General features: G+C 48.9%; 1 protein-coding gene and 1 pseudogene across 13 annotated transcripts in view; one reads left to right on the top strand and one right to left on the bottom strand.

The window, feature by feature from the left end:
• PPP6R2 (protein phosphatase 6 regulatory subunit 2) overlaps positions 1 to 23,409 on the bottom strand; it is a 77,276-nt gene that overhangs the window by 32,928 nt on the left and 20,939 nt on the right. For all 13 annotated transcript variants that reach the window (XM_046010738.1, XM_046010737.1, XM_046010736.1 and 10 more), the window contains exons 2-3: positions 21,689 to 21,815; positions 4,502 to 4,744 (exon numbers count right to left, since the gene is read on the bottom strand). In XM_046010738.1, coding sequence (XP_045866694.1) covers positions 4,502 to 4,621 — 120 coding nt within the window. In that variant the 5' untranslated portion in view covers positions 4,622 to 4,744; positions 21,689 to 21,815. The remainder of the gene's footprint in view (positions 1 to 4,501; positions 4,745 to 21,688; positions 21,816 to 23,409) is intronic.
• LOC123947683 lies at positions 22,338 to 22,518 on the top strand (annotated as a pseudogene).

Below are 23,409 nucleotides of genomic sequence, written 5' to 3' on the forward strand. Positions count from 1 at the left end.
ACTGACGGCACGCTGGCCAGAAACAGGGGCCTGGTAAAAAGCAAAACCAAAGAGCAAACACACACAAGAACAAAAGCTTCCTCACGGAGGCCAATGCCAGGTCCTCACCCCGCAGCTCGGAGCAGGGAGGATTACCTTCTGGAGAACCTGTGGGACAGAGCCCAGTCAACCAGGCACAGCCTACCCAAGTGGCTGGCCACCTGCCGCACACATGCTCGCACGGCCGAGCAGGCCCCATCACACCCCCCGCCGGCGCCGGCGCCTCTCTGCCAGAAGGAGCCGAGCGCTGACCAAACACGCAGCAGCCAGGAGCCGAGATGTGCAGGGCCGTGGCGGAGCGCGCGGGGACAGACGGAAACTCCCGGAAACGCTCTGCCCCAACAGCGTGGCCGCGCGCAGGAAGTGGAGGCTTGGAGTTAAAGCGCCTGATGACAAGAAAGACCCCCTCAATCAGAAATGTGGCGGAAAGCTTCCACATCAGCAAGACAGGAAGACAGCTCGGGAAGGAGCCTCTCAGATGCCTCAGACATAGACAAAAAGGCAAAGACAAGACATCAAGAGTAGAAAGAAGAGGAAAGCACTAATCACGTGCTCTAACACCCGACGGCAAGTCCCAGAAGAGAAAACAGAAGGCAAACCGGTGGGGAGAAGACGTACAAAGAAACAATATGGGAAGCTTCCCTGTGGGGGCGGCCACGACCGACGGGCTGAAAGGGCCCAGGGGTACGTACACCGTCAGCGACCAGAAGCCCGGACGCAGCGTCTCGGTGCTTGCGGCTGACACTTCACTCTACAACCTGTCTGGTTGAACCTGCCCTGTCCGGCCCCCGGGGACGATCTCACAGGACGATGGAACCACACAAGGGCCCGAGTGCCCCCAGGAGGAGACAAAACCTGGGAGCCTGCTGCATCTGGCCTGTCCGCGACAAGGCCAGGAAGAGGAGCCGACCGCGGCGTCTTCTAAAGCACACCCAGGGGCGTCCGTGCAGGGTCTACACCAGAGGGAGCAGGTGCGCAGTCAGACCCTCACGCGGTCCTCCTCCTCCAGCATCTCCTAGAGACAGCCCCCCCGCAGGAAGGAAGCCAAAGAGGACGGCAACGAGCTCCTGGAACGCGGAAGGTGGGCCCTGGCTTATCAGAGTGAGGATGGAGGGAACCCTCTTGCCCCTTCAGACACCTCGCTCTGTGCCAAGAAATGCTGCCCCCTGGGGGGGTCATCGGACGACTGGGCTCAGCGCTCCTTCCTGGAGGATGAGTCTCCTGTAGCGCCTCGGGGTCTTCTGGAGGGTGTCCTTTCTGCGGGGCCGTCCTGCTGCAGCCCCACTTCCCGACAGGTGAGCACTGCTAACCCGCAGTCTGGACTCCAGAAGCCCACGGCCCAGAGCCACAGAACGCTCTCTCCCACAGCACCTTGCAAGTAACCGCAGCACCGTCTTGGGGTCAGTCTGCTGACTCTTCCTGCTCCTCGGAAGGCTGAGAACAGGCAACCTGGCCAGGAACTTTCAGAAAAAGACCAGCACCTCCTCGTGGCTCTCAGACTGGACCAGGGAGACAGCTTCTCAGCCCAGGGCTGCCGCACCGAGCCCTCACCGAGCCCTCACCGCCTGCAGCAGCCTCGGGCTTTCCGCAGGAACAATGGCTGCTCCCTGACCTCACACCACCCAGGGGCAGCTCCTCTGGAACAGGCATGGCTCGGGCGCATCCCGCACTGTCGGGAAAGGGGTCTCCGCATAAGCCAGCCTGCAGTCAGGCGGGGGAAGCGACCCGTTATACTGCTCAGACCCGCCGCCCAGAGGCACGATGGCCAGGCCGGCCAAGGTGGGCAGTCGCCTGGGCTGGAGACGCAGGCCAGCGGCTCCCGGGAGGCCAGGCTGTGGCCAGAGCCACTCGCTCTACTTCATTCTTGCCTCCTCACCATCCATCCGGCCGTCCTACTCCCTTCCTCAAAAAGGAATCTTCAAATTGATTTTAAAATTGAAAATCTTAATTTTTAATTTGGGCTACGGACACGCCCTTTCAAACTCAGTTCCACGGGCTTGTGGGGAAGGGCAGCCTCCTGCCCCCTGTCCTTGCACACCCCACGCCTGTCCTCAGCTCTGTGCCGGCCTCGAGGTTTCTAAGTAAAACAGAGACGGATGTCTTCACTCGCCACCTTCCAGTGTGGAAACCGACCTCCGATGACGGAAGGTGAGGACCGAGCTCTCCCATCGCCCGCCCCCACCCGCACTCTATCACCGCACGCACAGCTCTCGGTTAACGCAGGCTTCTGCTGACCTTGTACGAACATGTTCCGTTCACAGTGGAGCCGACACCTTCGCTCTCCTCCCACCTGCTCACTTACGCCAGTCCCCCAGGGCACCGCTCCCTCACCGCCTTGTCCGCTTGGCTCCATACCTGCCCACCACTCATTTCCCCCAAACTCTCTGACGATGAACATGAATGTCTCCTGGCTCACTGGTGCCATGCTGGGACCCTTCTGCCCTGATCCAGAACACACTGCCCGCACCCCAGCTCTCCGTCCTGCTAACCAATGCCCTCTCTGCAGGGAGACCACATAACTTAACACCGAACAGGACACATTTGGGGTGAGAGGGTAAAAGGGATGAGGGCCATCCACAATGATGCTGAGACGAGGGGCACTGACCAGGCATGTCCCGTGCACAGCGGCTTCCATGTGACTTTTCACAGATGGCCAGCATGCCCCCAAACCCACAGGCTCCCCTACAAACAAGCTCCCGCCTCCATCTAGGGCTCTCCTCGGCCAGCATCTACACGGCTCCCCCATCAGAGGCCATGAATGACTGCCCTAAATGGGTGTCCCTAAATCGAGTGTCCCCTGCAACAGGCACTTCTCGTTGCCCTCTCTGGCATTCTTTTCCCTCAAAGAGAAAGGTCAACAAAGACTTCTGTAAAGGTCCAGAGAGTAAATATTTTAGACAGTCTATGTTGTAACTGTCAACTCTGCCCTTGTAGTCACCAAAGGCTGAGTGTGGCTGCCTTCCAACAAGACTTTTTTTTTTCCCTAAGATTTTATGTATTTATTTATTTGACAGACAGAGAGAGAGAGAGAGCGCGCGCATGCACAAGCAGGAGCAGCAGCAGAGGGAGAGGGAAAAGCAGGCTCCCGCCGAGCAGGGAGCCTGATGTGGGGCTTGATCCCAGGACCCTGAGATCATGACCTGAGCCAAAGGCAGACACTTAATGACTGAGCCACCCAGGCGCCCTTCAACAAGACTTTCTTCATGGACAACTGAAATGTGGATTTGATATCAATTTCATGTGTAACAAAGTATTACTCCTTTGATTTTTTTCAACCATTAAAAAAATTTTTTTTTTAAGATTTTATTTATTTATTTGACAGACAGAGATCACAGGCAGGCAGAATGGCAGGCAGAGAGAGAGGAAGAAGCAGGCTCCCCACTAAGCAGAGAGCCTGATGCGGGGCTCGATCCCAGGACTCTGGGACCATGACCCGAGCCAAACGTAGAGGCTTTAACCCACTGAGCCACCCAGGCGCCCCTCAACCATTTAAAAATTTAAAACTAGGGGCACCTGGGTGGCTCAGTCGTTGGGTGTCTGCCTTCAGCTCAGGTCATGATCCCAGGGTCCTGGAATCAAGCCCTGCATCGGGCTCTCTGCTCAGCGGGAAGCCTGCTTCTCCCTCTCCCACTCCCCCTGCCTGTATTGCCTCTCTTGCTGTGTCTCTGTCAAATAAAGAAATAAAATCTTTTTTAAAAATGTAAAATTATTCTTAGCTTGCAGGCCACACGAAGACAGGATCTGACCTGTGGGCCAGTCAGCCAACCCTGTTCTAAGACTTTACCAGCACACAGTGTGTGACGCTCCGTGGACACAGGAGCACCCGAGAGCGACCCTGTCTGCCCCCATTCCTGTGTCACCAGTCCCAGGTACTGCTGCTCTGCCCTGTCCCCCTCATTCCTACTCCTCTGTCCTCATCCCAAGTCCTTAATCACACCACCACCTCCCTTCTGTCATGTCCTAACACCCTAGCCAACTGCTGAATGGAACATTTTAGGGAAAACTTTGAGAATGGTCAGTACCACTAACGACATAGCCTCTTTCCTTACCCCAAGACCCCACAGTGGGGCACTTCCCACGGTCAAGAAGTCACGTGCTGCCCATCCCCCCTAGTAGGCCATTTGGCAGCCTGGGGCCTGCTTCCCGCTGGGGTGCAGCCCATCTGCCGCAGTCTATCCGCCTCCGTGCTGGGGTCAGTCTGCTCTCAGCACGCTTTCACCCAGGACGCCGACACACAGAGTCCCTCGCCAGAGCTCGGGACGAGAAATCACATACAGAGAAACGCCAAATTTTAACCCTCACGAAAACAAGCCCCCCGGGGAGGGGTCTCCTTACTTCTCGGACGGGGTGGATGTTTACAGGGGCTCTCGGTCAGAAGCCCTGGCTCCGGCCGTCCTCCCGCGCCGCCCACCGCCTCCCCGCAGCCCCGCCCAGCTCCGCCGGCCACAGCCTCCGTACATACTTGAAGCGGACCTTCTCCTCCATGTCCAGCGGCGGGTCCCGGGTAATGAGGCTCACCAGCTCCTCCATGCACTGCCGCCGGCACAGGAAGCCCAGCAGCCTCTGGTTCTGAGCCTTGCATTCCTGCAGGACGTCGTCCTCGTCCATCAGCTCCCGCAGCGTCACATCCTCCCTGTCCAACAGCTTGTCGACGTGGGACGTGGTGTTCAAGTCAAACTTCCAGAACATGGTGACGGCCACGAGGCTGCAAGCAAAGACAGAAGGGGTCACTTCTCTCACGCAGTGTGAGTTCACCCTCAGCAAGTCTACAGCAAAGTCCACCGAGTGCGTCCCCGACACGAGCCTGCGCTCGACGGTGCTCTCCCCAGGAACTGCCTCAACAGGTCCCTCCAGGGCTGGCTCCAGAGCTCGCAAGGACTTCCCAGACCCCCTACAGCGCGGGCCCTGCGGCTTCTCTCGGTTCCCTCCGGCTGACCCACCTTCAGGGCCCTCACCTCCTCCTCGGCTCCCCGAGGCCAACACATCCCCCGTCTCCCAGGTGTCAGCCCCAGGCACGCGTCTCCACCCCAAGAAATGTAACAGCTCTATGACCCACCTCCCTCCCAGGGTCCAACCCCCGCCCGAGGGACCACTAGGCATCTCCCAGACGTCTCTGTACTGCAGACCTGGTCTGTAGATCATGTCTGACATCTTAAGAGGCCTCTTTGGCTAGGGACAGACCATCCCTCCCAGAACTAGCCCATCATCGAAGATGGCAAAGGGCCGAGCCAGAGCATTGCTATGATCTGCAAACTAATCTGTCCAGAGCAACTACTCTTCTCTTGGCCCACACATCCCAGGAAACCATCTTCCTCTCCCTTTATCATCCCAGGGCCAGGGTCCAGGCAACTAGGGACTACCCATATAGCTTAGAGTCCGCCCAAATTATTCAAATTAGGGTGCCCTAAGCTGCCCATCCTGCCCTGCCTTGTCTTTCCCATGGAAACCCCAATAAGGCTCGTGGCTTAAGTGTTCCCCCACCCCATCTTCTGCCTCCTGACACCCCTGGGACTTCCCCATGTGGCCCCGCGTGAGGCCCACACCTCCCATCTCTCGGACTATACCTGTAACAAACTGTCTTCCTGAGCCTCCCCTTTGTCTACGCTCCTGCCCGCACCTGACTGACCATCTCATAAAAGACCATGAAACCTTAGCAAGTCAATCTCCTGATGGCTCACTTGGCTTGTCTGGCCTTCGGCAACTCTGCCAACCCCCAGCTGGGCCTTCCTGTCACCATCCCCATCTTGCCAATGACCCAGGCTTATCCTTGTGCCACAAACACCCTTACATGCACACCCCCAGAAGCCGCCTTTTTTTTTTTAAGACCTTATTTATTTATTTGACAGACAGAGATCACAAGCAGACAGAGAGGCAGGCAGAGAGAGAGGGGAAAGCAGACTCCCCGCTGAGCAGAGAGCCCGATGCGGGGCTCGATCCCAGGACCCTGGGATCACGACCTGAGCTGAAGGCAGAGGCTCAACCCACTGAACCACCAGGTGCCCTGGAAGCCGCTCTTGACCCCCCCTTCCTCTGCATCTCCCACACACCACCCTCTCTAGGCTCTTGCTGTCTTTGCCTGGACTACACACGGTTTGTCCTGCTCAGTGAGTCTCATAGGACAGGTTCCCAGGGCCTAGGCTGTTTGCCGCAAAGTTTTTTGCTATTTGATACAAAATGAAGACTATAAGGCCTATATCCTTAGCAAAGTGAAACCTGTACCTTGAAATTATTAAATCTCTTCAATGTCATACCATTAACATGAGATGAGATTTCTCTTCTCCAGTATTTTTATTCAGAAGAGTGAAAGATCCCACACAATGCAGGAGCCCGACTTGTCTATGTGGGAAGCCCAGCTGCCGGGGAGCCCCTGGGCCAACCAGCCAGCCAGCCCCTATCCCTGTGCCTTCACAGCCTCTTGCCTTTGCTGCATCAAAGTCATTTTTCCAAAACACAGGCATCTTCGAGTTCCTCCCACCTCGGCTTCCGCAGCTCTGCTGGTGGGAGCTCTCCTGGCACTCGCCAGGCCCTCTGGCCCCTCCTGCTGCCTCCCCAGGCCTACCCTTGCCACAAGGACATTGTCTGTCCTCCAACGGAGTGAGCGCACTTCCCCACCTTCACCCAGCCGCACAGGACCGTGTGCTCAGACGGTCTCACTTATGAAACCCACTCGCCTCGCCAAACTGAGCTCACAAACGGCGTGCTGGGGCCGTGCTGGTCAGCGCCCACAACACAGTGTCGGTGGGGCCCAGAGGGGCAGTATGGAGACTCCACAGTCCGACCCTACACTCAGTTTCTTTCTGGGCTCTAAGATCTTCCTGCTTCTCTCGGGAGGCGTGTGGGTGGGTGTCTGGGGGTGGTAACAACGTACTCTGGGAAAGCAGGAAAATTACCAGACGTGATCTCGGGATAAGACGGCTGTCCCTCCCAAATGCCCCGCAGAATGACTCAAATGCTCGGATAACGTACAATCCAGGCAAACAAGAGGGAGACTCCCACCTTGCCGAGGCTCTCTTCCGAACAAGAACCTGCGAGACACCGGCAACCAGAGGTAGCGTCTGTGTCCTGCTCTCGGCCACAGAGTGGGCAAGTGGCTGGGTGGGCCACAGGATCCCATCAACCAAATGGACAAGTTTTTCTAGTGGGACCCTAAAAAAGGACTGGATTAATCCAAACACAGATCAACAAGAAAAAGAAAGAGGAGGAGGAGAAATAAGCAACAAATGGGAAAAAATGGCAAGAGAGCCGGCACACTCAACCACGTCAAGTCATTGCAGACAGAAGGGCCCAGACTGTAGAACGCTAGAACTAACTACGCACAGAGTATAAAGCTTACATTAAGTATAAAGATACAGGGGCTCAGTAGGCTAAGCCTCTGCCTTCAGTTCATGTCATGACCCCAGGGTCCTGGGATCGAGTCCCGCATCGGGCTCTCCACTCAGCGGGGAGCCTGCTTCCCCCTCTCTCTCTGCCTACTTGTGATCTCTCTCTCTGTCAAACAAATAAAAATCTTAAAAAAAAAAAAACAAACAAACCTCGTATTACCTCTTCCTAAAACATTCAACAGAGTTCAGCAGTAAAGCCAAAGGTCTAAAATTGTCTTTGGTGACATTTTAGCTTATGAATTCCATTTCCTTAATAGGTATTTTCTATTTCTACTTGTTTTCATACTGATAATTTGCACTGCTGAATGAATCTGACCATTTTACCAAAACCGACTAAATTATCGGCATAAAGTTGTTCATAACATCATCATGTCATTCTTTTAATGTCAGGCAGGACCTGCAGGAACACTGCCCTTTCACTCTACATGCTAGTAATGTCTGTCCTTTTTTCTTCATCAGTGCAAATAAAGGGTTATCAATTTTTTTAAATTTTTATTTATTTGACAGAGAGAGAGAAAGAGATCACAAGTAGGCAGAGAGGCAGGCAGAGGGAGAGGGGGAAGCAGACTCCCCGCTGAGCAGAGAGCCCGATGCGGAGCTCGATCCCAGGACCCTGGGATCACGACCTGAGCTGAAGGCAGAGGCCCAACCCACTGAGCCACCCAGGTGGCCCAATCAAATGTTTTTTAAGATTTTATTTATTTGACAGAGATCACAAGCAGACAGAGAGGCAGGCAGAGAGAGAAGAGGAAGCAGGCCCCCCGCCGAACAGAGAGCCTGATGCGGGGCTCGATCCCACAACTCTGGGATCATGACCTGAGCTGAAGGCAGCAGCTTAACCCACTGAGCCACCCAGGTGCCCCAAAGGTTTATCAATTTTACTGATCTTTTTGAGGAATAAAGTTTTAGCTTTATTTTTTTTTCTGTTATTTGTGCATATTCTATTTCATTGATTTCCTCTTCTGTCTTTGTAATTTCCTTCCTACTGCACTTTGGGTTTTATTTGCTCTTCTTTCTCTAGCTTCTTAAGTTATTAGATCATTGGTTTTTAGACCTTTCCCCTTTTCTAGTGTGAACATCAAAGCTACAAATTTGCCTTCAAGCATTGCTCTGCCTGTACCCCATAGCTTTCATGTTTCCATTCTCACTGAATTCAAGTATAACATTTTTCCACTTATTTTGAGATTTTTTTAAAAGATTTTATTTGGAGGGGGAAGAGAATGAGCGTTGGGGAGGAGCAGAGAGAGAAAGGGAGAGAAGCAGACTCCCCAGTGAGCAGGAAGCCTGATGCAGGGCTCAATTCCAGGACCTGGAGACCACGACATGAGCCAAAGGCAGACACTTAACTGACTGAGCCACCCAGATGCCCCTATTTGGGGATTTTCTGAACATCTTTTTTTTAAAGATCAGATTGTTGTTTGTTTATTTATTTGACAGACAGAGATCACAAGTAGGCAGAGAGGCAGGCAGAGAGAGAGAAAGGAGGAAGCAGGCTCCCCGCTGAGCAGAGAGCCCAATGCAGGGCTCGATCCTAGAACTCTGGGATCATGACCTGAGCCGAAGGCAGAGGCTTTAACCCACTGAGCCACCCAGGCGCCCCCCCAACTGGTTTTATTAAATGATTCATGAATCCGGCAGCTTCCCATCTACCAGACAGAGGGACACTCCCGTCTCTTTTCTGTTTCTATATAAATTCTGTTGTGATCAGATAACAGGCTTATATTATTTCATTCCTTTCAAATGTATTGGAATATTTGTTTTATGGCCTAGTGTAGGGGTCAATGAAATTTTTCTGTAAAAAGCTATAAAGACAGAAATAGACCAGATTTTTTAGCAGGACTCTATTTTCAGCTTTGCAGGCCACACAGGATTTCTGTTGCACATTCTTTTTCTTTTTCTTAACAACCCTTCAGAAACATGAAAACCCTTCTGCAAGCTGTACAGAAATAAGGAGTGAGCTAGATACCCCCCCACAGGCTGAAGTCTCCTGACTGATGACATTGCCTCTGACAAGGTCCGTCTTGGTGAATGTGGCTGTGCGCCGGAGAAGTTTTCCTTCTGTTGCTGTTAGGTGGGTCAGTTAACCCAAGTTGGTGGACAGGCTTCCAAGTCTCTGGCACACTCATGGTCCTCCGTCTACTCGCTGTGACACCCTGAGAGGAGGCTGTGACCCTCACCTCTTAACTGCTGAGTTATATCTCTCTCCTTTTGATTCTGCAAGGTTTTGCTTCATGTATTTTGAATTTCCTTTATTATGTGGATGTATATTCAGAACTGTACGTCTTCTCAGTGAATTGCCTCTTTGTCTCGAAACATCCCTCACTGTATCCGGCAATATAGCCCGTCTTACGTCTGCTCTGCCAGACATGAACACAGCACACTCTTCTTCTGGTTCGTGTTCACTATATCCTTTAACATCCTTCTACTGTCAACCTATTTGCGTCTTTATTCATTTATTTATTTATTTTAAGGTTTTATTTGTCAGAGAGCAAGCCCGAGCAGGGGAGCTGCAGGCAGAGCCGGCAGAGGGAGGAGCAGGCTCCCCGCCAGACTCAATCCCAGGACCCCAGGATCACAACCTGAGCCAAATGCAGACACTTAACCAACTGAGCCACCCAATGCTCCAAATACTAGCAGATTTCTAAACTAGAAATTGACATGCTAATACTAAAATGTATGTCAATTTAAGAAAATAAAAATAGGGGCGCCTGGGTGGCTCAGTGGATTAAGCCACTGCCTTCGGCTCAGGTCATGATCTCAGGGTCCTGGGATCGAGCCCCGCATTGGGCTCTCTGCTCTGCAGGGAGCCTGCTTCCTCCTCTCTCTCTGCCTGCCTCTCTGCCTACTTGTGATCTCTCTCTCTGTCAAATAAATCAATAAAATCTTTAAAAAAAAAAAAAAAAATAAAAATAAAAATAAAAAAACAAAACCTCGAATAGGCAAAGCAATTTTTTGAAGGAAGAACAAAGCTGGAGTACCAGCACTACCCGATGTCAAGACTCGCTATGACGTGACATTAATCAAGACGGCACGGCTCTGGTGTCTCAACAGAACAAAATAGAAAGCACAGAAATAGACTGACACGTGTGTGGCCAACTGACTTTCAGTAAAGGTGCCAGAACAACTCAGTGGGGAAAGTACGATCCTTTCCAACACATGGTACTAGAAACTGCACATCTATAAATAAAATGAAACTCAACCCTTACCTCACACCATACACACAACACAGCCTTAGCCATAAAGACTAAAACTAAAATTTCTAGATGAAAACCTGAGGGAAAAAAAGTCTTTATAGACTTGGGACAGAGAACACATAAGAAAACGTAAACTGGGGGCGCCTTCGTGGCTCAGTGGGTTAAAGCCTCTGCCTTCGGCTCAGGTCATGATCCCAGCGTCCTGGGATTGAGCCCCACATCGGGCTCTCTGCTCAGCAGGGAGCCTGCTTCCTCCTCTCTCTCTGCCTGCCTCTCTGCCTACTTGTGATCTCTGTCTATCAAATAAATAAATAAAATCTTAAAAAAAAAAAAAAAAAGAAAACGTAAACTGGGGGCGGCTGGGTGGCTCCATCAGTTAAGCATTCAACTCTTGATCTCAGCGCAGGTCATGATCTCAGGGTCCTGGGATCGAGCCCTGCATCGGGCTCTCTGCTCGGCAGGGAGCCTGCTTCCTCCTCTCTCTGCCTGCTTGTGATTTCTTTCTCTCTGTAAAACAAATAAATAAAATCTTTAAAAAATAAAATTAAAAAATAAAAATTAAAAAAAAAAAAGTGTGTCCTTGGGGGCACTTGGGTGGCACAGTCAATTACGCCTCCAACTCTTAGTTTCAGCTCAGGTCATGATCTGGGGTCCCAGGACTGAGACATGTGTCAGGCTCCCTGCTCAGTGGGGAGTCGGCTTCTCCCTCTCCCTCTGCCCCTCCCTTCACTCATATTGCCTCACTCTCTAATAAATAAATTAAATAAATAGGGGCGCCTGGGTGGCTCAGTGTGTTAAGCCTCTGCCTTCGGCTGGGGTCATGGTCTCAGGGTCCTGGGATGGGGCCCGCATCCGGCTCTCTGCTCAGCAGGGAGCCTGCTTCCTCCTCTCTCTGCCTGTCTCTCTGCCTGCTTGTGATCTCTGTCTGTCAAATAAATAAAATCTTTTAAAAAAAGATAATAGATTTTTTTAGAAAAGGAATAAATAAAAGACTGGAACATATGCACAAGGTGAACGTTAACCAAAAGAAAGCTGAGCTAATTCCTTCTATCTGACAAACAGAAACTTCGGACAGAGACACAAGGAGCGACAAACAGGTAAAAGGGACTCAGAACTGTGCGTACGTCGCCACCACAAACGCATGCACGTGCTCTTCTTCAACCTCCGTAACTCCAGGGCAGCACCTGACAGGGGTCCAAAACGGTTTGGCCTTGGGCAGTTACCCTAAAGAAATAACACCCTGAGTTCCAACAAGACTCTGCACGTTCATGCTCCCAGCAGCTGTGTTTGCAAGGGTCCCAACAGTCCAGAGAGCCCTGCTCCAATGCTTAACCACACTGCGCCCCCCCCCCCCTGCCCCCCGTCGGGAACTGCCATTCAGCAACAGAGGGAAAGAGCGGCTGATACACACGACAATTCGGAGGCGTCTCTAAGGGAAAAAACTGATCCCAAAAGGCTACTTACCGTATGATTTCATCTACATCTAACATTTTTGAACTGACAAAATTTTAGAAATGGAAGACATACTAGTGGCTGCCAGTGGTTAAGGATGGGGGTTGCCGCCTCGGGGGAAGAAGTGGGCAAGAGGGACGTGAGTGTGGGAACATGAGAACCCTTGCAGCTGTGGAATCACGGAGCCTCCTGACTATGGACACGGACAGAATTCACACGGACGACAAACTGCGCAGAATTACACACACAAACAAAACGGAGGACTATCTCAGTGTCAATGCTCGGTGTAATATTCTACTATAATTCTGCAAATTGTTACCACTGGAGAAAACTAGAGGAAGTGAAGGGGCACATGGGTGGCTCAGTGGGTTAGGCCTCTGTCTTCCTTCCTGGGATCGAGCCCCACGTGGGGCTCTCTGCTTGGCAGGAAGCCTGCTTCCTCCTCTCTCTCTGCCTGCCTCTCTGCCCCTTGTGATCTCTCTGACAAATAAATAAATAGAATCTTAAAAAAAAACACAACAAGAGGAAGTGTTGAAGAGACCCCTATTATTTCTTAGAGCTGAAATATTAAAAATGTGAATACTATTAATAAGGCCAAGCTATTGAACAGATTAAAAACTTCCACACCCAAAGAACAGACAATACAAATTCTTTTTAAGCACATGATGAGACATTTACAAAATATGAACCACATGTTAAATCAACAGAGGAAAAGCTTAATATACTCCAAAGACTACTATCTCACAGACTGTGTTCTCCAAACACAATGAAGTATAGAAATTAATAGCTAAGAGACAGTTTATTAAAATCCTGTATGTCAAATAAGCTGATCCTAAATTTTTTTTTAAAGATTTTATTTATTTGACTGACAGAAATCACAAGCAGGCAGAGAGGCAGGCAGAGAGAGAGGAGGAAGCAGGCTCCCTGCGGAGCAGAGAGCCCGATGGGGGGCTCGATCCCAGGACCCCGGGATCATGACCTGAGCCGAAGGCAGAGGCTTTAACCCACTGAGCCACCCAGGCGCCCCAGCTGATCCTAAATTTCACACAGAAATGCAGGAGATCCAGAATAGACAAAAGATCTTGAAAAGAAACAAAGTTGGAGGACTAACACTCCCCCGATTTCAGAACCGACCACAAATCTACAGTAATCAGAGCAGTGTGGCGCAGGCACCAGGACAGACACAGAGCAGAACAGAGTCCAGAAATAAGCCCTCACATTTACAATCAACCAATGTTTGACAAGGGCACCAACGCCATTCAATGGGGGTAAGACTGGTCTTTTCATTACACGAACTAGGTATTTGCATGCGAAGTAATAAATGTGGATGCTTACCTATTCATTATATACCAAGATCTACTCAAAATGGATCAAAGACCTAAATTTAAGAGTTTAAATAATATACTCTTAAAAGAAAACAGAGGCGAATCATGACCTTGGATGCGGGACAGTTTCTTAGATAGGACATAAGAGACTACAAAAGAAAACACAGATAAGGGGCTTCTGGGTGGCTCAGTCGGTTCAGCATCTGCCTTTGATTCAGGTCGTGATCCCAGGGTGCTCCGTGGCGAGTCTGCTTCTCTGTCTCTGTCAGCCCCTCCCCTGCTTGGGCTCACTCATGTGCTCTCTCTCAAATACACAAATCTTAAGAAACACACACACACAGATAAATTAAAGTCCAACCAAAATAAAGCTTCTGTGCTTCAAACATACCACCAAGGAAGTGTAAAGACGATTCACCCAAGGGGAGAAAATTATTACAAAAGAAAATTATTGCAAATCATACATGTGGTAAAGGATTTGTGTCTGGAATATACAAAGAATTCTTACAACTCAGTAAGAAAAAGACAAATTCTAAAACGAGCTAAGGATCTGACATGAGCAAAGAAAGAGACATTTCTCCAAAGAAAATACTCAAACGGCCAACAGTACGTGAAGAGATGCACATCATTGGCCATCATCACCCAAAACTAACATGAGATACAGCCTCACACCCACAGGGATGGCTAATATCAAAAAGACTGACTATAACAAGTGTTGATGAGGGTGTGAAGAACGTTGCTGGTGGGAATGCAAAATGAAAAATAGCTTATAATTCCCCAAATGCTTAAGCACAGAGTCCCCACATGACTCAGCAATTCCACTTTGAGGCATGTACCCAGGAGAGATGAAAACACGCACCCACGCAGAACCCCGCACACCAATGTTAACCATGCATTATTCACAATGACCGGAAAGTGGAAGCAGCCCAAACGTCCAATCAAGGGAAGAATGGATTCTTAAAAACATGGTACATCCACATAATGGAATATTACTCAGTACCTAAAAGGAATTAAGTACTGAAAGATGGATGAATCTAGAGAACATGCTAGGTGAAGAAGTCAGTCTCAGCAGACCACACAGTCCATGAGGTCATCTCTATTAAAGGTCAAGAACAGGCCAATGTGGGGCGCCTGGGTGGCTCAGTTGGTTAAGCACCTGCTTTCGGCTCAGGTCGTGGTCCTGGAGTCCCGGGATCGAGTCCCGCATCAGGCTCCCTACTTGGCAGGGAGTCTGTTTCTCCCTCTGACCTCTCCCCGCTTATGCGCTCTCTCTCTCATTCTCTCTCTAATCAATAAAAAAATCTTTAAAACAAGCCAACAAACAAAACCAGACAATCTATAGAGACAAAACGCAGATCTGTGGTTGCCTAGGCAGGGGAACTAGGTCAAATTTCTACCTCATCACTGTTCCTAGGTGGCTGGGGTTTATGCTTATTTTTGCTTTTCATGTTTTCTTGTTTTTTTAACTTATTTTGGGAAATCTCACACATGCCCAACTGCAGCAAGAAGTATATATGAACCCTCCCACGTCCTTCCCTCGGCCTCAACACAGACCAGTTCAAGCCCATTCTCTTCCCTGGACTGTCTCCTACCCAGACCACTTGCAAGTACCCCAGACATCACCCATTTCAGTGCCCAGGCTACTGAAATATCCACCCAGCATTGTCAACTTTGCCATTAAGTTTGTCCTGGTGTCCCGGAGGTCCCCTTCATAAGAAGTTGGGTTTTGTTTTGTTTTAAAGATTTTTTGATTTAAAGATTTTTCCTGTTTTGACAGGGAGAGACATCATAAGCAGGCAGAGAGGCAGGCAGAGAGAGAGGAGGGGAAGCAGGTTCCCCGCCCAGCAGAGAGCCTGATGCGGGGCTCCATCCCAGGACCCTGAGATCATGACCTGAGCCGAAGGCAGAGGCCCAACCCACTGAGCCACCCAGGCGCCCCGGTTTGTTTCTTCCATACAAGAGACACAGGCAGCGTCTCACTGGCAGTACCACTCACAGATGCACTGAGGTGCCCAGGGCACACTCACGCGCCGATCAGAGGGGCTACTGGTGTTGCCCTGCGCGAGGCTGGGGTTGCGTGCGCCAGCCCACCAAGCTCCACGTTGTAGCTGCTCCGTCGTACACTCCATACAGAACAAATCATGTCCAACAAATAGAACCAAAACTAAACCCAAATCCTATTACCCACATACTCATAACTTATAACCTAAAACAACAGACTAGTTTAATGCTCATTTATTTACCCCGAAATTATAAAACAGGAAGTTTAGAAGAGTAAGACCTTCAAGGGCTTCTGAGAGCCCACCCATTTACAGAATCAAGTGTACCATCCACTCATAAACCAAGCCCAAGAGACCTGTCTGTAAAAGCTGGCCCAGTTGAACACTTACAAGACACAGGGCTTTTCCAGGCCAGCAAATTTTCTTCTTTTATTTATTTTTTTTAAAGATTTTTTTTTTTAAAGATTTTATTCATTTATTTGACAGAGAGAGATCACAGGTAGATAGAGAGGCAGGCAGAGAGAGAGAGAGGGAAGCAGGCTCCCTGCTGAGCAGAGAGCCCCATGCGGGACTCGATCCCAGGACCTGAGATCATGACCTGAGCTGAAGGCAGCGGCCTAACCCACTGAGCCACCCAGGCGCCCCCGATTTTCTTCTTTTAATATAGAAAACCAACAGAGGGTTGCCAGCTTTTCAACTTGGCCAAAGAAGGAGGAGGCAGGGGAGAGAGAGAGAAGATACAAAGGAGGAAAGGATTAACTACATCATCCATAATTACCTTAATTTCAGGAAACAATGACTTTTTAAATATCAAAAAAAGGAAATCCATAGTCCCTGGATTAAGGATAACATTTCACTCTGAAAAAATAATAGTTTCAAGGAAAACTCACCTCACCACACTTACTTTGCTCACGCCACCAATATTAAAGACGAGAGAACATCTACTTACATTTCCACTAACACTTGAAATAAGAAATAATTTAGACTCTACGCCTCACTGACTCGTGGCAGTACATTTTGCTATGACCTTAAATTTAAAAATCTCTGCAACAATATTTATATCCCTGTCACTATCCACACATTTTTAAAAATTTTTTGAAGATTTTACTTATTTATTTGACACAGAGAGAGAGCACAATCAAGGGGAGTGGCAGGCACAGCGAGAGGGAAAATCAGGGCCCCACAGAGCAGGGGGAGCCAATGTGGGACTCGATCCCAAGACCCTGGGATCATGACCTGACCCAAAGGCAGTCACTCAACCAACTGAGCCACCCAGGCGCTCTCCACACATTTTTAAGAAATATTTAAATGGAGACAACTGGGTGGCTCATTGGCTGGGCGGCTGCCCTCGGCTCAGGTCATGATCCCAGGATCCTGGGATCGAACACTGCATCGGGCTCCCTGCTCAGCGGGGAGTCTGCTTCTCCCTCTGCCGCTGCTCCCCTTGCTTGTGCTCTTTCTCTCTCTGACAAGAAGTAAGTAAAACATTAAAAGAAGGAAACATTTCAATGATCACAACAGTGGCGTCCTTCGAAGGGCTTGCCGCAGCTAGTGTCACTGTCAAAGCAGCCGGAGCAGACGGACCCTGAAACTCTCATCCAGGAACAGCACACATCTGGCTTCCAAACGTCTCTTGTAACCCAGCAACGTGCACTACCCAGCACAGAGAAGCTGGTGTCGCACCAGCGGGGCCTCGCCGACAGAGAAGGCTAACATTTGACCCGAAGGCCCCCCACTGGCAGCACCCTTGGGAAAAGTCAGGGGCTCATGAACTGGCTTGAGACGCCTCTGGTACACCAGAGAACCCGCACAGCACAAGGGCTCCCCACACCCAGCAACACCCAGCAAACTATTGCCAACATCGTCTAGACGTTTATCCAGCAGTCAGAGGAGGGGAACCTGCTTACTTAGCATGACCATCACACAGAAGACAGATTCTGGAGAGAAATGCAGCCACAACAGCACACGGTTCCACGAATGGAGCCCTTCAAAACAGAACATTCTGTGGCAGTGACTGTTGCTAAGAGAAAACTAGAATCGGGAACGCACCCTGATACCTGCCCAGCTACAAATCTGCTGGGGTTTGCTGGTGTAGTTTACGATCAAAGCCCCGGCTTGCCATGTGACCTGGGGCCGGTTATAACACCTCTCGCGGCAAACCAGGCACAATGAGCATCCCACAGAGCTGCTGTGACAGTTAAGCCCAGAACCGTGGCTGGCACATTGTGTCCTCGTGGATCCTGACGGCAAAGGGAAGGAAACAGATGAGGTCACCCGCCCTGCCACAGAGCGTGGGCTCGGCGGTGGCCGGAGTGGCACACTCTCCCAATCCCATCTCCAGCGGCGTCACACTGGTCACGGACGCCGGACATGACGCAGTATGTGCAGCTTGGAGATCAACAAACCTTTAAACCACCAGGTTTTTTACTCTCCCAGAGAGTCAGTCATTAACCATTTACCAATGTACCACCGGAATTCGATCTGACATGAAAAAAACGGCAATGCGAGTCCAGAGAGCAGATGTTTGCATGATCAACCAACAACTGAGACCATGTCTACAACATGGGGGCGTAACTGTAAAAAAGGACTAGGGCGGCACAAAAAGATGAATAAATATTGAAAATTAGAAGTGAAGAGAAAAAATAACCACACAAATAAATTAAAATAACTGTAAAAGCGGTGCCTGGGTGGCTTAGTTGAGGGTCTGCCTTTGGCTCAGGTCACAATCTAGGAGTTCTAGGATAGAGCCGCTCAGTAGGGAGCCTGCTTCTCCCCCCCACCCCGTGCACTCCCCCTGCCTGTGTGCTCACACTCTCTCTGACAAGTAAACAGAATCTTTAAAGACTTTTTTATTTATCTGACACAGAGAGAGAGAGAGAGATCACAAGGAGGAAGAGAGGCAGACGGAGAGAGAGGTAAGCAGGCTCCCCGCTGAGCAGAGAGCCCGATGCGGGGCTCAATCCCAGGACCCTAAGCTCATGACCTGAGTGGAAAGCAGAGGCTTAACACTCTGAGCCATCCACATGCCCCAATAAATAGAATCTTAAAAAAACAAAACTGTAAAAGAATAATTTATGCAGGTCTGTGCAGCGCACTCAAAGAAGTCATGGCCACCTAAGACTGTCACACGCGCTGTCCAGGGACGCCTGGGTGGCTCAGCGGGTTAAAGCCTCTGCCTTTGGCTCAGGGTCCTAGAATCAAGCCCCGCATCGGACTCTGCTCCACAGGGAAGCCTGCTCCCGTCCCCCCCCCCCCCAACACCTGCCTCTCTGCCTACTTATGATTTCTGTCTGTCAAATAAATAAATAAAATCTTTTTTAAAATCTTAAAAAATAAACAGCATGATTGTGTTACGATTTATTTCTAATAATTCCAAAATCTAAGTCTTAGAGGGTCTGTTTCTACTGGTTTTCACTCTGGTGTCTTATTTCCTTGTATGCCTGGTCAGTTTTGTCTGTACAAATCAGCATCCATAAAAGTATCTGTAGGGGCTTTTTTGGTGTTTTAGGATAAAGGTAACGTCCTCCAGGGAGGTTTTAAGTTTGCCCCCGCAGGATGCCTAAAGGCATTCACCAAACCAGAAAACTTTAAACTAAATTTGTGCTTGATTTTCCTGAAGCAGCAGGCACGGTGAACCTCAGTTAGAAACCCTCACGAAAGCTAACCCACAGCGGCAGGTACTGCCCCCACCTTCCTTCCTACAGTACTGAAGAGTAAAATGACAACCAGGGGAAAGGATGGAGTGACACCGACTCGACTCGCTGCTCCTTCACTCCTGCCCTCTGGACGAGCCCTTCCCGCCCCCTTTCACATGCAGAGAATCTCCCTTGGGCTCTGCACCTTGAGAGGCTGGTGGATCTTAACTGACCACTCTTCCTTCCCTACAAGACCTCTAAAGTCAAAGTCCCACTTTGTCCCAAATCAGCAAATGCTCTCAGGGCAAATGCAGATCCCGAGGTATTTACTCCTCTGGGCTCTTACCTCCTGGTTCTTACTTCTGGTTTCAGTCTAGAATTTCCTTGTTATACTGTCAGTTCTTTGGTTTTTTTTTTTTTGTTTTTGAATCCAACACTTTTAGTTGTTTTCCGTAAGGTAGAGGGTGGGAGGTTAGAAGACAGCCCAAATAACCTAGCTCAGCCTTTATCGAAAACACTAATCACACTGCTGCAGTTTTTTGCCAAATAAACCTGATACACAATTCTATACTGAAATTTCTATTTTCTTATCACTTTGAGGAATGATTCCACTCTCTATTCACGCTAATGTGACATCTGTTGTAGGTAATCTACCCTTTCCCTGTGACTTACAAGTTCTTGTCTCTGTTGCTAGACGATTTCAAAGTATGGACATAGGTTTCTTTTTTTATACCACTTGGGACATAACGTGCTTCCTAAATTTGTGAATTTGTGTTTCTTACTAGTTTCCAAAAAGCCAAAGCTATTAATATTTCGGATAATGCCTCTCCTCCATGCTCCCTATTTTTCCATTCTGGAAACTACACATTTATGACCCAATTTTATTTTATCCTCCATTTCTCTTAACCTCGTTTGCCATCCCCCCATCTCTCGGTGCCGCAGGCTGGTAATTTCTTCAGACTCATACTTCAGTTCACAGATTCTACCCTCAGCCATATTTTAATCTGTTTAACCCACAGATACTGAGTTTTTAATTTCAATATTGCTTCCACCTCTGAAAGTTCTACTTGGATCATTTTGCTACTTTGCTTTTCATTACTAATGCCTATCCTGTTTTGGATTACTTCAAACACTTCATACATTAATACACACACTACATCCAGTTATCCAGTATCTGCAGGCCTTGGGACATCTAATCATGCTAACTCTTCCTCTCAGGGGTGTGTATATTCTTTTTTTTTTTTTTTTTTAAGATTTTATTTCTTTATTTGACACAGAGAGACAGCAAGAGAGGGAACACAAGTAGGGGGAGTGGGAGAGAGTTCCCACTGAGTGGGGAGGCCAATGTGGGGCCTGAACCCAGGACCCTGGGATCATGACCTGAGCCAAAGGCAGATGCTTAATGACTGAGCCACCCAGGTGACCCCTGTGCTCTGACTAGAAGTTCAAGTTTGCTTAAATTTACTCTACCGAAATTCCAAGGGCCAACACTCAGTATGCCTTCCTCCGAAGATGATTTGTTTTCTTTAGTAAGGAACAAGGGAGTGCTATCACAATTCCTCACTCCTCTTTTTCTTAAAATTTTCTTTTTTGGCCTTTGGAGAGTTACCCTAGTTGGGTTTTCTTTGAGGGGGGTTGGTGTTTTATTTTTTAAAGATTTATTATTTATTTATTTGAGAGAGAGAGCATACACACTTGTGCATAGGGGGAGGGACAGAGAGAAAGAATCCTGAAGCAGACTCCCTGCTGAGTGTAGAGCCTGACTCAGGGCTCAATCCAAGGACCCTGAGATCATGACCTAAGCTGAAATCAAGAGTTGGCCGGCTTAACTGACCTGAGACACCCAGGTGCCCCAGGCTTTTGTTTTTGTTTTTTTAAGTAGGCTCCGTACCCAGCGTGGAGCCCAATGTGGGCTCAAACCCATAACCATGCAATTAAGACCTGTGCTGAGGTCAAAAGTCCGACTGACGGGCACCTGGATGGCTCCATCGGTGAAGCCGCTGCCTTCAGCTCAGGTCATGATCTCAGGGTCCTGGGATCGAGCCCCGCATCAGGCACCCTCCTCAGTGGGGAGCCTGCTTCTCCCTCTCCCTTTGCCCCTACCCCTCTGCTCCTGCTCTCTCACTTTCTAATAATAAAATCTTAAAAAAAAAACAAAAGAAAAAAAAAAGACTCCAACTGAGCCACCCAGGTGCCCCCAGCATGTTAGTTCTTAATGCACTGAAGCACTCACGAGAAATCACATTTGCTGTCCTTTATGCAGTGCGCAGCTGGACTGCACCAGGGGAGCCTGCTGAGAGCATCTAGTACCGCAGGAAGCCGAGCCCTTCCCTGACTTTCATCCTCTCTGGGAATGCACGCTCTGGATGGCGACTGTGACAGCGTCTGTGCCCTGTCTCACGTGTGCCCCACAGGTGAGAAAGAGAATGTGCCTCACTACATACGCAGGACTAGCCCTGTACTTCTGGGTTAGGGAGACCAAGTAACTTTCCCACAACAAAGTGTCTTAAAACCAAATACAGAAGGATCAAAAAACAACCAAAAGACAAAAAACCATTCATACACCTTCCAAACAAAGCATTTTGCAGTCATCCATCTCTGAACTTCTTCAGTATATTTGCATAAATTACAACAAAGAAGAATTAAAAAGGAAAATTATCTTACCTTCTATGGAAAGTTCTTGCTTAATTTTATATTCAAACAAAATATAAAAACATTTGGGTTTTTTTTCTTGGATTATATGTGACTTTAAGAGAGATTTTTTCATTCAGTAGATTTATAATCTCTTCACCTGAAAAAGAAGAAAAAAATTCATTTTAAGTTCTGCCTGTGAAAGCTAACCAAAATAGTAGAGAAAAGGCGAAAAAAAAAAAAATCAGTATCTTAACTTGGTACTCAAAGTCTCACACTATTTTACGGTTATGTCTTTGCTCATGCCGGAGACAAGAGCACTGATGATGTACACCCGTGCCGTATCCAGGTAACCAGCTCAATGGCTGGAAGGTCACACAAGAAGGGTCCCCATGAAGCTGTCCCGTTCTGTAACTATATGCCATCGCCACGGACACATGCACGTCTCTGGGCACACCACGACCACGACTGGAGAACTCACTGATAAGCCATCGCAACTTCTAGCAAAGCGCAGAACCTGGGACTTCTCATTTTCTATACGCACAAAAGCCACGATTTTACCTTTTGAAAGTTACACTTTAGCACAAGAGACAGGGCTGCTCTGGGGTACAAGAGACTTAAGAAACATAATCACCAAATGTAACATACAGATCTTGAGTCCAGTCAGAACCAATCAAATGTAATCACTTCGCATCAAGTGTATTTTCTGTTCTTATCAGTTTAACATCTAACACAAGCCCTCTTTCGAGGACATGTTACATGTTACACGGATTTTTGGAACTGGAGGATGGGACCGGGGCCGGCTCCATCCATCCTGTGTGACGACCCAGGGGTGCAATACCACCAGGAACCGTGCCCCCCTTTGGGAGAACTTTTTTAAAAAAGGACAAGTCAAATGTAAAAAAGGTTATATTTGAAGCTACTGGAGAAATCTGGATACGGACTACTATTAGACCGTATCGGGAATTACTACGAATCCTTAGTCGTAGCACGGTGTGGTGGTTATGTTTTTAAAAATAAAAACCATTCTTATCTGTTAGAAAGAGTGAGTATTCATGGGTAAAATGGTATTATTTCTGGCATTCACTTCTAAAATACTCCACCAAAAAACAAGAACCAAACAGATTTTTAAAGTGTTAAGAGGGCAAGGGACAAGAAGGGGAAGAAGCTGGTGAGTATGAGGGCTCCACCACGGTGTTTTCTGTACACTTGTGTATTTTTAAATTTCATATAAAAACCAAACAAGGGGCCCCTGGGTGGCTCAGTGGATTTAAGGCTCTGCCTTGGGCTCAGGTCCTGATCCCAGGGTCCTGGGATGGAGCCCCACATCGGGCTCTCTGCTCAGCACGGAGCCTGCTTCTCCCTCTGCCTCTGCCTGCTTGTTATCTCTGTCAAATAAATAAATGAAATTTTTTAAATAAATAAATAAATAAAAATAAAAACCAAACAAAAAAAGACTATCAAAGTTGTGCTAATGAGCCAGAAATAAGTCAGTGTTACTGTTGGGTCCCCAATGTTGGGTCCCCCAATAACGGGTCCGTGGTCAAAGGAGCGAGACTGATATAAAGAGAAGGTCAAGCAAAGCTTTACTTCCCGCCAAGCATCAAGAATCAAACCGACTGTCAAACAGACCGGTCAGGGCCGCCCCTTACAGAGAGGACAACCGCCTCCCTGCCTCACAGACTAACTTTATTATAGAGCAAAGGCCACGTGGTTGGGCCTGGCCACGCGCAGATGGCCAATGAGATGGTAAC

Source organism: Meles meles, chromosome 7 (genome assembly GCF_922984935.1).
Source record: "Meles meles chromosome 7, mMelMel3.1 paternal haplotype, whole genome shotgun sequence".
In the NCBI taxonomy this organism is placed as follows: Eukaryota; Metazoa; Chordata; class Mammalia; order Carnivora; family Mustelidae; genus Meles; species Meles meles.